At 63.9% G+C, this 12,614-nt stretch overlaps 1 protein-coding gene across 1 annotated transcript in view; it reads left to right on the forward strand.

The window, feature by feature from the left end:
• The first annotated feature begins 46 nt into the window (after window positions 1–46).
• The window catches only part of OLFML2A (olfactomedin like 2A), a 14,571-nt gene continuing 2,003 nt past the window's right edge, over window positions 47–12,614 (forward strand). Inside the window, 7 exon segments of the mRNA XM_019510894.1 lie at window positions 47–171; window positions 9,512–9,775; window positions 10,533–10,640; window positions 11,031–11,216; window positions 11,552–11,828; window positions 12,479–12,603; window positions 12,605–12,614. The exon segment at window positions 12,605–12,614 is cut by the window's right edge and continues 141 nt beyond it. Of these exon segments, the coding sequence (XP_019366439.1) occupies window positions 103–171; window positions 9,512–9,775; window positions 10,533–10,640; window positions 11,031–11,216; window positions 11,552–11,828; window positions 12,479–12,603; window positions 12,605–12,614 (1,039 nt within the window). The 5' untranslated portion in view covers window positions 47–102.

Below are 12,614 nucleotides of genomic sequence, written 5' to 3' on the forward strand. Positions count from 1 at the left end.
AGGTGCCGCCCCGGGGTGCGGGAGGGCGGGCTGGCTCCGCCCGGCCCGACGGCTCCACGGCGCAGAGCTGGGGAGGCTGCAGCCAGGCGCTCGGTCGGGGCCATGGGCACCCTGCGGCTCGTGCTGCTCCAGCTGTGCGTGCTGGCCACCGCGGCGCAGACCCGCACCCAGGTAAGGGGTGCCGCGTCCCCCCTCCAGGCTCTGGCACCAGGGACAGCGGCAGGGGGCTGTGGGCGCAGGCATGTCGTTTGTCAGACCAACCCAGTCGTTGGACAGAAGCTTTGGGGCGCTAGCACGGGGAGTCTGGGGGGCGGTGAGGACTGGGGGACAGAGGAAAGAGCTTGCGGAGGTGCACCCATCGCACCTGGTTCCCCCGGCTGGGCAGGTCTGCCCCCAAGACAAGGCCTGTCTGCGGGCAGAGCAAGGGGGTTTGGCCCCTCAAGTCCCAGGAGGGCCCCTCGGGAAGAAGCTGCGTGCCCCGCTGTAGTTCGAGCACCAAGTCCGGGGCACCGGGAGTCCTGCAGATCTGTAGCGGAGGTTCCCGGTGTTCCCGGCCTGGGAGGAACGAGCCCCTTCGCCGGAGCGTGAGGTATCATCTCCCAGTCTAAGGGGGGGGGAAGAAGGGGGCATCGGGGGCTGCCTGCACAAGCTGTGCCAGGAGCCGAGAGCCAAGAAGATAATCCTGCTGTCAAAACACGGCGGCTGCCGGCCGTGCAGAACTGCGCGGTGGGCGCTTTGTTGCAGAGATTTGGCCCCAGCAGCAGTTAATCTCCCTGACATCAGCACAAGCTTTAATTAAAGGAGGGTCCGAGTGTCAAACATCAACAGATGACAGCGCTGGGGTGGCGTGAGACCAAATTCCAGACAGAGCAAACACCAGCGTCCTGGCTCGGGGGCTAACCCCTGTTTATTTGGCTAACTGGGCAGCAGCGTTGTAGTTTGTGTCTACAGAGATATCCAGATGAGCAAGGCTGCCCAGATGGGGCCAAGGCTTCCCTTGCTTTTTGGGGAAGGACTTGTCCTCAGGGGCTTTTTGCCTGGGTTCCCAGCAGTAGGTTTGCAGCTGGGTGACCGTGGTGGATCGGTGGCTGTTTCCATCACTGTGGATGGGAAAATCTCCCTTCCTTGTGCCCTGGGCTGCTAATGCTGCCCCTTGCAACCGTCCATCAGTGGGCTCCCAGCGCCTCAGACAGCAGGTGTCTGCACGTCTTTGGCGATCCAGGGAAAGGAGAAGGCTGATTCGAGCATCTCAGGCCGTGCATTGCTCTGTCAGTCTGCAGGACATGGCATTTTTGGCTCACTTAGCGCAAGCATCTGCAGAGTGTGGAGGGTGGGAGTTACTGCAGGGGAAACTGAGGCAGAAGAGGCTTCACCAGGGCCATGTAGTCAGGTATCAAGCCCAGATTTCTCTGCCCCCTGGACTGTGAGCCCTGGGATGCACACAGCTAAAAGTCTGCGTGTGTTTGGACTTGGAATTCCCCCCGCTCAGGGATGCTTGAGTTGCTTGTTGGAGAGCACCCAGCATTGGGCCCTCCACTTGCCAGTCCTATTATTAGACTCCCTTTACATCAAAATAGAATGGCCTGAGTCCCAGGACACTTCCTTTGTGGGAGCGCTCGCTCGGGGGAGCAGGGAGGAGATGGGAAAGGTCGGCGTGGGAAGAACGGAGCCTCTCCCGTGCACGCCCGACTCCCAGGCTTTCCCACTGACTTTCACTTCGGAGGTGCCGGTCTCAGGGTGGTGCAGTCCCAGCCCGCTCCCTGAGCCTGGGCCCTAAGCAGAGATCCAGCCAGGGGCTATTAGGAGCAGCAGACTTATTTACCAAAATGATTGCAGATGCCAGCACTGTGGAGGAGGAGCGCAAAAGCCAAGTGCTTCCCAGCACATGAATGCCAGAGCACTTCCACGCAGCTGGCGTTCGCTGCTGCTCTTAGAAGGGCCTGCAATAGTGCCGCTCCCTCCGGACGAGCCGGGAGACTGGGCCCAAGGGCTTTTGTTTAAGGGACAGTGACATGCGGTGGTATTTCTAGAGGAGCCTCTGGGATTTAGGCACTTGCAGAGTACTGAGATTCAGTGGAAGCGAGGCACCTAATCCCCGGGGCTCCCTTGCAAGCTGCAGCCTGATTTTTTACAGGACTTCAGTTGCTTTTAATGTGAAGTTAGTGAAGTTGAAAACGGCATGCCCTGGGACGTTGTTCAGATGCGTTTGGACAGGCGGGTTAGGATTGCAGCGTGGTCCCTGCTCAGGTCCCCGCCTGGGAGTGTCTCGGGACACCTGCAGCGCTCTCCTGATCGGGGCCATCAGGTTCCTGAGCCCACCCTCTCCAGCTGCACGCACGCCCGCGTCGGTGCCCCGCTCTGCCTAGCACTCACGTGTGTTACCTCGGGCACCGTTCCCAGCCTTGCCCTGTTGCTAGCCAGGACTGAAGCTTGGCTTCAGGAGAAACGTGGTTGTCTACACTGCTGCCCTGGACAGCCTCATCCTCTGCAGCATAAATCAAAAAATGGCAGTTGTTTAGCCGGGGACGTTGTCCAGACCCCGCTCGCAGAAATCCAGGCCTTTGGTGGCACCAGAGTCTCCGTCTCCGTCACGTTTGCCTTCCCAGTCTCTGCCCTGACGGGGCTGCGAGCGAGCGTGAGGCGGGAGCATGGGCCCCCGGACCCGCGGTCCGCGCGCAAGCAATCCAGGCAGCAGAGCGACCCCCTGACAGGCAGGGGTCGAGCCCCCGTTGCTTCTCTTCCTGCACCGCAGGTGGCTTGTGCACGCGTCAGAGCAACAGACCCCGGCAGCCCTGTCCCTCCAGGCACATCTCCTCCTCTCTGCTGCCTCTGGTCCAGCCTGTCCGTCTTCGCCCATCGCTCTTGCCTACGACTCCCAGTGCACAGGGCAAGGTTCAGCAAAGAGCATCTCCACCGTGCTTGGACCCACTCGACTTTCCTATCAGCCGCAGAGAAAAGAAGGGGGATGAGTATCTCGCTCTGCGTATTTGTGGCTGGCCAAAACGGGCCCGGGCCTTTTAATGCACGCGCGGGTCTTGTAAGGACTGGGGAGCTCTGTTGTGAGCAGACGCGGGAACGCACCAGGCCTGGGAACAGCATCCACGACTCCCCAAGCCGCTGTTGCTGCAAAGTGCTAGGTGAAGCTCACTGGCCTGCAGCAGAAGGGGCTGGGGCCTTTGCTGGCTGTCCCCAGGGAGAAGGGATGCTTTCGTGCAGCCATCCCCGCGCAGCCCTGGGGCGGGGTGTAATACACTGGCGCCAGCTGAGCTCTGCGGCCCTGCGCTGCCTGGGAGCGTGCGGCTGGGGGGAGCCGTGTCCGAGGCTGGTTTGTGGTGCCGGCACCATGTGCTGCAGCTGGGTGACCTTTGTGGGAGAGGGCTGATTTGTTTTAGGACTTCCTTGTTTACAGTGCGCCCGGCACGGTTCCTGTTTAAGGAAGCCAGGGAGGAGGTGAAGCCTTGCTTGGATTTTCCTAAGTGAAAGCAAACGGCCCGCGGGGGCAGCCCTGCCAGGGCGGCTCAGGCAGCAAAGCCCAGTCCAAATCAGCCCGCGGGGATCTTTGGCGCTGCTCCCAGCGCCCCTAACACTGGAAACCCATGGCCCCATTGGGCAGCACTCTCTGGGGCCGAGATGAGCAAGATTTTCCACTGCCGCCACTGGGATATTGTAGGCAAGCGCTGCCGCAATCTGCTGTGACCCTTGGGCAGCTGGCAAGGTGCCAGGGGGTGCAGCGAGACAAAGTCTGCACGCCCTGGCTGAGGAAGCAGCTGGCTGAGACTTAGCACTAGGGGAAATGCTTCAGGGCCGGGGCTGCCTCTTATTCACCCTCTCCTCGGGGTCTACAAACAGCAAGCGGTAAAATGGGAGGGGTGGGTGCAAAGCCTGAGCACCGCTTGGGTCCCACCAAGGGGCTGGGGCAGGGGCTGCCCTGCACGGGGGCGAATGCATGCAAGAAGAGCCCGGCTGTCCAGCACAACTACTAGCCAACAAGCAAAGTCCGGCCCAGCTGCGGGAGCCCACCGCTCGCGGCTGTGCTCTTCTTCCGCTGGGAGTGGGCGGCTTCGCGCAGGAAGCTGCAGCCGTTGCTCTTGGGAGGTGTTCGTTGAGGGGCTGCGTCCTCCCTGACAAGAGGTGGGGACGCGCTTCAGACGTTCCTGGGGGCGTCGGTGTGACTTCGCTCTGTTGCACTTGGTAAGCCGCAGCTCTGCGCGTCACTGGAAACCTGAACTCCAGGCAGGAAAAGCCACAGTGCCCCGGGCGTGCCAGTCCCCGCCGAGCGCTCCAGGCTGGAAGCGGAGCCGGTCGCTGGGTGCGACGCCTGTGCAAGCTGATACACCTCCGGCAAGCCCCAGCTCGAGGCCTGGCCAAAATCCATGGAAGCGAGACTACGTGGCCTCTGGGAGCGTGGAAGGGGGAGTGGGCTGCCGGCGTGAGGCAGGATGAAGCGGCCCTCGGTGGGGCGATGGGTCTCCACGGCTGTTTGTATAAGCTGTCTGCATTGCTGCGGGGGGTCACGGGCCGAGCCGCGGGAAGCGTGGGAACCTCGAGGAGCCGCGTGCATGGAGCGAGATCCCGCCCGGTGCCCTCTTCCCCATGGCCTGCCCCCTGCTACGCCCTTGTCAGGAGGTTTATCGCTCCCATTGTGGCCTGAGCTTTCCATTCTGCCCAGCGAAACACTCCCTGCTCCCCTCCACTTTCCAGGCCTTTCCGTATGAAAGAGGGGAGGGTTTTCTGAAATGCAAAATGTGGGGCATGTTTTGCTGAAGACTAATGCCTGGACTCCCCCGGCGCTGCCGTGTCTCCCTAAACGTTGCGGGAACCCTGCCTGCTTGCTCCGATCTAGCAGGCCTGGGATGGCAGGGAAAAGTGATCCTGTGGTTACAGCGTCGTGGTCATAATGATGCCAGTGCTGAAGTAGACACGGCGAGACTGGCATGGGGAGGAGGACAGGAAGGGGTTTGCCTCTGAGTCACAGGGATAGGGCTGCTGCTGGCTTTGATCTGTCGGAGCGTCGCTGGGACTGATCTAATGAGCCCAGCCCGAGGTGGGTGGAAACCGTCCCGGTGGACGGAGGCAGGCAGAGGCTTGTGTCCTGTTCAGGCGTCTGCCTTTATGCCTGGCACCGCACCTGCTGCTGGGAGGCCCAGACACGCAGAGCACGTCCTAGCACCCGGCTCTTGCCCCCAAGGGTGCACAGACACACACAGGGAGAGACAGCCTAGTTTCAAGTCCCTGCTCTGCCACAGGGCCCCTCAGTGTCCCTGGGCAAGTCACTTAGCCTCAGTCCCCGCTCTGGCATGTGGGGACATTGGTTCTTCCCCACCTCACAGTGGCATGGTGAGGACAAGTCAGTGCACTCAGATACAGCGGTCGCATGGCTGTGCAAGCCCCTGAGATAGTGTCTAGGAGCAGGGAGGTTCACTTCACCTCCGGTGTGGGCGAGACCCGCAGTGGGACGCTGCATCCATCCAGTGTCCCCACTTGATAAAAAGTGTTCAAAGACCAAAGAGGGCACAGAAAAGAGCCACAAGAAGGGTCAAGAGCTGGAGAAAATGTCCAGTGGGGAGAGTCCCAAGGAGCTCGACCTACTGAGCTTAACAGAAAGGAGCCCGGGAGGTGTCCTGATTACCTGGAGGGATTTCCTTCCCGGGGGCTGTGTCGGCACGAGACGCTGGCTGTGCAGGTGTTACTGCGCAGTCACTTGGTACTTGCACCCCCAAGTACTAAATAACCGTGCAGTAACCGGCGTTTCTGCACAGTAGCGTCCCCGCACGGCTTCCTGGGGTGCTGGGTGCGCAGTAGCTCGCTACTCCTGTGCAGCAGCGTCACGTCATCACTCGGGCTCCGCAATGCTGCTGTGCAGTAGTAACAAGCAGCCGCGCAGTGGTCGTGGGCTACTGCACAGTAAGTGTCTCGTGTGGACGCGGGCAGGGAGAAAGTGCCAGACCCTAATGGGCTCCTTGCTGCAGGAGGGAGCAGCACAGGAAGAGCCAGTGGCGGCCGGCTGAAGCCAGTGCCTGGAAGTGAGAAAGCAAGCACAGATTGCTAGTGGGCACTTTGCCACTGTTTGCTCCTCAGGGTACTATTGAAGTCTCCGGTTTCTCCATGAGGTTTCCACGCAGAAGCATTTCCCTCTTGCCCTGCTTGGCTCCCAGCATGCTGGGGAGTGCCCATGCTACAGCCTGGATGTGGGACATTGGCCTATTCATTGCAGCTGTCGGGTCGCTGCAACCAAGCCCTGTTCAGCCTCTTCTCGTGAATCTTCTGTGACTTGCAGGCTCAGACCTGCAGCTACCCCTGCGCACCTACCCCACCACATCTCCCAATGCACAAGCACAGCCCGTAACGCTCGCACCGCGCAGGTGCAAACACGCGCCAGACCCAGCGTGCACGGACAGACGCAGCTGCTCGCTCCAGCACCAACATTAATCTTGCCACCCGTGTGCCTAGGCACTTACTTGTGTGCACGCACGTACAGCTGACAGCCCACAACTCCGATGTCTACCCCAAACAGTGCTGTGGAAGCTGCTCAGCCATCACAGTCTCCGGCGTGCCAGGGGCACGAGAGCCCAAACAGCTGCTGGGGAGACGGGTCTGCGCCTGGCTGGCAGCTTGTGGCCTTTGCATGCTGCAGACCGAGATAACAGACGGCTGCGCTCCTCTCTGTGCCACGCGGCACATGATGCAGGGACGGTTGCGATAGCACCAGGCCGGAAAGCTTGATGCCACACGATTAGGCTCAGGCTGGTCTGGACCGTGCTGCACCCAGAGCCCTTCTCCCCTCCCAGGAGGAGACCTGACACACCTGGGGAGACCTCAGCCAGGTGTGGGGCTTGTGGGGCTTCATCTGTTCCCTGCGCAGAAGAGGCAGGAAAGCCTCTGTCTGTGGTGGGTGAGTGTGAGCGGCAGGCTAGTGGGCACGGGGGCACGGGGGCAGCCGGGCAGATGCAGCAGGATGGTGGGGGACGTTCCTGCTACAGCCTGGGGCAGGCGGCCAGGGTAGCCCAGATGCTGCCAGCCTCGACCACGGCCCCCAGGCGAGTCAGGCACCAGGGAAAGGCTCGGACTTCCCTGTGACCTGGGGTAAGAGGCAACCCCCTGCTCTTGCTACTGCAGATACCAGCAGCGACGCCTCCTGCAGAAAACAGTCTGAGCACCGCAGTGACACCCAGGGACAAGCCCCAGGTCCGGGCTGTGAGCGGGAGTGCAGGGGCCAGGAAACACGTGGCAAGAGGCGGTGGCTCCGGCAAGTGCTTGGAGGCCAATGTGCAATGCTCACGAGGGCTGAGCCCTGCCTGTTTACAACCGTCAGGGGATGGATCTCCCACTGGCTGCCGCGCGCCTTTGCTAAGGCTGCTAACACGAGTCGGGGGCCGGTTGCACACATAACCTGGGACGAATGCGGAGATTTCTGCAGCGCGAGGTGCGGCGAGCGGCTCGGGGGAACTCCCTCTGGCTCACCGTGCCCCCAGCGAGAACAGCAGCCTGGGCAGCCCCGACCCCTCGCTCCGAGGGGAGCTCCGTGCCGCAGCCCCACAGCGCTCGCACCGGCGGGGTGACACCTGCTCCCTGACTCGCCCTAGGCAATGCTTGCTATAGGGAAAAGAGCAAACGCCAAGGGCATTGTAACTCCACCTGCTGCCGGCTGCGCTGGGGCCTGAAATCCCCTGGCCCAGCAGCTGGGACGTGGGGACTGGGCAGGCTCCGGTGCCCAGCAGCATGTCCGGTGCCGTACCCGCCAGAGGCCGCAGGCCAAGCAGACCTGGAGGAGAAGTGGCTGGGGGTGAGCGTGGGGCGCCAACGAGCAGATGCTGGTGCTTAGGGACAGCTCCGGTGTGGAGGATTGGGCCCAAACCCCGGTGACACCCCTTCCCCCTGTGCGCGTGCACGCGTCGCTCCCGGTCGCTGGAGGCAGCTCGGGCCTCAGGCGGAGGCAGAGAGGGGCTGGCAGCAGAGCATTGCAGGGTGGGCCTGTGGCATCTCCCTTTCCCACGCAAATGGCAGAGGGGTGAGGAATGTGGAGGACACACGGTTTAATGCTAATAATGAACGGCCGGGCATTTTCTAAAGCAAGTGACAGAGGGAGGAGAGGCCGTTCCTCCCCCAGCCGGGCAGCCGGGGCCTGGGGAAATGATTTCACGCGATGTCGCTACAGCGCTTCTTCGTGCCCCGAGTCCGCCCCGCGCTTCGCAGCCTGTTCAGAGGCGCACGCCGGAGCGAGGTTGCTCCCCACTGAAATGCAGCCACCCCTGCCCGTCGATGCCCGCTACGTGGCGGGGTGGGACCGGCAGTGGTGAGGAACAGTGTGTCCTCTCGAAAGGGCAGGCGGAGCCGGGGGGGGAAGTGCACCCATGTGCATTAGAAATCTGGCCCCAAAGCACCATCACCTCTGTCACGAGCAGCATCTGTCAGGATCATGGCTGGAAATTAAATAATCCATGAATTTCTGCCTTGAGAGAGAGACTGGGATCGTGGCTGGAGTAATCCTTGACTCTGTTGCGTGACATTGTTCGTGAGCAAACAGGGGCGGCGTGCCACCCCAGAGGTGGCTGCATTGTCATGGCAAGCGACAAGCTTCCCGTGCATGGTTGTGTTGGTTTAAGTTAAAGGGTTTGCAATAGCGAGAGACCCGTGGGAGAGGAAGGCCGACGTTGTTCTGCCTGGGAGCCGCGGCACTTCCCAGCTGGGTCGTGCCTGGACCTTACCGCAGACAGAAATCGGCTGGTTCAGGTGAAGCATCGCAGCCGCCGGCAGGCACAGGGCAGGGGTGGGGGAGCTACGTGGTTTTAATTGCCGCGCCCGAAGGACCGGCACGTGGGACAGTGGAAATTTCCTGCCGGGCGAGAGAGGATGCACCATGCTCCTCGCTCACTGGAGATCAAAGGCTTCGCTGGAGAACAGCGAGTCTGCAGCAGCCGCACACGCCCCGTGATTACGCCGACACTTTCCGCTGCGCTGTGTGACAGCTGCTGCCACGGCGTAGAGCCGTGGACATGGCCTCAGTCTTGGCCCGGCCCAGCCCAGGGCCACCCACAGCCTCTGCTTGCAGGGCGAGGGTACAACCTGGCCTCCCGGCGGGAGCGCACGGGAACTTCTCTTCACCCCATGACGCAGAAGCAGGCTCAAGCTTGCACGCGAAGGCCTGTGCGCTGGAGCTGCTTGCCCGGCGTGACCGTGTCCGAGTCCTGCCCTTTCTCTTCCCCCGAGACAGCTTGCCCCTTTCTGTTGCCCCGTTGCGGACAACTCAGGGCAGGGCTTTGCGTCCCCGTTCCTTGCTCGCCCGCCCTGCAGAGCTTGCTGCTGTGGCCCAGGGGTTTGTGCGCCCCGGTGTAAGAAACGCAGGCAGAGAGGTTGTCCGCAACAGCCAGCAGTGGCCCGGACCGGCTGTGCACGGCGCAGCCCAGAGGACCAGCTCTGCGGAGACGGGGGTCCCAGACCTGCCAGCTCGGGGGTGCGGGGGCTTTGGGGCCGACTAACTCCCCGCTGACCGCGGCTGCTGTCGCCCGCCCAGGTGTTCGGCGACACCGACCAGGTGCGGATGACGTCCGAGGGCTCCGACTGCCGGTGCAAGTGCATCCTGCGGCCTCTCAGCAAGGACGCCTGCAGCCGCATCAAGGACGGCAGCATGCGGGTGGAGGACTTCTACACGGTGGAGACGGTGAGCTCGGGCGCCGACTGCCGCTGCTCCTGCACCGCGCCCCCCGCCTCCCTCAACCCCTGCGAGAACGAGTGGAAGATGGAGAAGCTGAAGAAGCAGGCGCCGGAGCTCTTCAAGGTACCCAGGGCCTCAGGGCCTTCGCCTGGCTGCGCAGCACGGCTCATACCCGGCCAGGCCGGTCAGCCGGCTCCAGACATGGGTCCGGTGCCGCAGGTGGGGACGGAGCCAGAGCAGGGGCGTTGCACAGGACGAGCTGCCCTGCCACCGCACAAAGGGCCCTTCACTGGGTCCCGCGCCGTGCCGTGCGAGCCCACCCGCAGCCGGGGGCCGTGGCGTCAGGGGGGCAGGGAGAGCCTGGGCCCGGCGGTGGCTGCTCCGCCGGCGTCGGCAGGTTCCCGCGCTCCCCGACAAGAGCAGATCTGTGCTGCGGCCACGGGCCTCCCCCACCAGCCCCGGGGCAATGCCTGCCAGGCCTCGTGCGTGTGACAGAGAGCAGCTTCTGCCGGCTAAATGTCACCCGCCAACAATAGGCCGTGTGTGCCCGGCTCACTTTTTCCACACAGCTGTGCCACCCTCGATGGCAGCGCATCCAAAGGGCTGACCCGGCCGTGGGGGCTGGGGCAGGGAGCCCGAGGGGAGACAGCTGCCCTTGGCCCCACGCAGTGGGCACCGCTCACCAAGACAGACCTGGTGCCCGGGCAGATGTGCTCCGGCTGCTGCCCGCGCAGTGCTGGCGCTCCTGATGCAACCCTGCTGCATTGGACCCGCGGGGTCAAGCCGCCCCATGGCACGAGCTCCCCTCCCTCCGGGGCCCCGCGTGCAGCGTGGCTGCCCCGTCCCTCGGGACTGAGCCCCAGCACTTTCCCTTTCCCAGCTGCAGTCCATGGTTGACCTGCTGGAGGGAACGCTGTACAGCATGGACTTGATGAAGGTGCACTCCTACATCAACAAGGTCGTGTCCCAGATGAACACGCTGGAGGAGGTAAGAGCGGCCGCGAGACACCGCCCCTGCGCTGCCCAGGGACCGGGTGCAGACGCTGAGACCGGCGTGGCGCAAGGCAGGGCGAGAGGCTGGGAACATCCTTCCTCTGCTCTCTCCAGCCAGTGACCGAGGGTCCCCCGAGCCCTTGGGGGAGAGAACTCATTCCTGACCCCTCCGAGCCAGGGGCAGCGCGTCCATCCATGCAGGACACCCGAGTCTGCTCTGTACCGTCCCTGCCGCGCGGGGTCAGCAGGCGTGGTGGACATGGGGGCGACACAAGGACAGGCCTCGCAGCCCATCAGCTCCAGCCCCGCCACGGAGGCTGTCTTCAGTCTGAGCCTCGGGCGGCTGGAGACGCCGCCTGATGCCCTGTCCCCTGCCCCCACGCAGAGCATCAAGACCAACCTGAGCAGGGAGAGCGACTTCATGAAGGAGAGCGTCCTGCGCCTGACGGACCAGATGAAGCGCTACGAGAACTACTCCGACATCATGGTCAGCATCAAGAAGGAGATCTCCAACCTGGGCTACCAGCTGCTGCAGAAGGACGCCGCGGCCGTCCCCGAGAGCAAGGCCCAGGTAAGGCCCCAGCATCGCTGTGCCCCTCCGGTGCAGCGCTGCCACGTCCCCTGCCAGCGTCCCCGAGGAGGCACCGCGCAGGCTGCCCACGGCGGGAGCGGTTCTGTTCCTACCGAGGGATTCGCTGCCTCCGGCCCGTCGTGACCTCCAGGCCTGGACACTGGCCGAGGCCAACGTCCGGTGGGTTTGCTGGGGGCTGGCAGCTCCTCTGTGTGCACTCTTGGTGCCCAGGGCGCGGCCAGCACGTCGGGGGCCCTGAGCCCTGCTGTGTCCCCCCCGTGCCCCTTGCACCCTGTGCGCTGCAGGCTGCCCCTGAGCCCGGCTCTGTCTCCCAGGACACGGCTGGGGGAAAGGGCAAGGAAGCGAGCAAATACCCCAGCAGCCGGAAGAGCCTGGGGGACAAGGCGGCCGTGCGGGCCGCCAAGGAGAAGCCGCCGAAGCCGGAGAAGCTGAAGAAGGAGGGTGTGAAGGCCAGGGCGGGGGTGCTGCAGCCCACGCCCAAGCCCAAGCCCAAGCCCAAGCCCGCCGGCCACCAGCAGACAGTGATCCGGGGCATCACCTACTACAAGGCCAGCAGGCGGGAGGAAGCTGAGGGGCTGGTCAGCAGCCGTGGTGAGTACCCGGCCGTGCAGGGCACCTCGCTGCCCCCAGACTCGGCCTCTTCCCAGCGGGCTCACGGGCATGGCGGGGTTTTGGGACCAAAGGATGTCGCCTGCTCAGCCAGGCCCCTTCCCCAGCAGGATGGGCAGAGCTGTGCTGGGCTGCGCTCTCAGGGTTGCCTGCCCTGGCCCAGGCTGGGAGGAGCAGGGCTGCGCCGGGGCTGCCCCACGCTGCCTGCGGCTCTGGTGCGTCGGGCCGGCAGGAGACAGGAGACCTCCTGACGGGTGCTGTGCCGGCATCCTCGGCCCCGTGCGTGGCTGCTCGGCGCTCCTCCCGACCGGTCCAGCAGCCGACGGGCCGTTCTGCGCGCGCGGCCCGGTCCCACGCGGACGGGCCCGGGGGCCAGGGGCTCCCACACAGCTGGTTTCCTGTGCACGGAGACAGGCGGCTGCTCTGTCTCTGCGCACCTCCCGGGACCGGTGCAAATCGCACGCGGCTCGCAGTGGGTTTTGCAGCAGAGCTGCTGAGTTCTCCGTGCCAGTTTGATCCCTGGAGGATTCGGTGGGTCCAGGCGCACCCTGCCCTGCACCCCGCGCCCAGCGCTATGAAGTTTCCTGGGGGGGCCTGCAGCAGAGCAGTAAGGCAGGGGCTTCTTTTCTCAGAAACCCCGTTGAAGGGGGCCCCTCGGCCGGATCGGCTGGAGGAGAGGAGCCCGGAGACCCACGCCGCGGAGGAGGCTCAGTCCAGAGTCAGCGAGCGGGCAGAGACCACAGCCACGACCGCGGCCACCCCCCCCCC

The sequence above is a fragment of the Gavialis gangeticus genome, unplaced genomic scaffold, assembly GCF_001723915.1.
Source record: "Gavialis gangeticus isolate Ggan-Ray unplaced genomic scaffold, GavGan_comp1, whole genome shotgun sequence".
NCBI lineage: Eukaryota > Metazoa > Chordata > Crocodylia > Gavialidae > Gavialis > Gavialis gangeticus.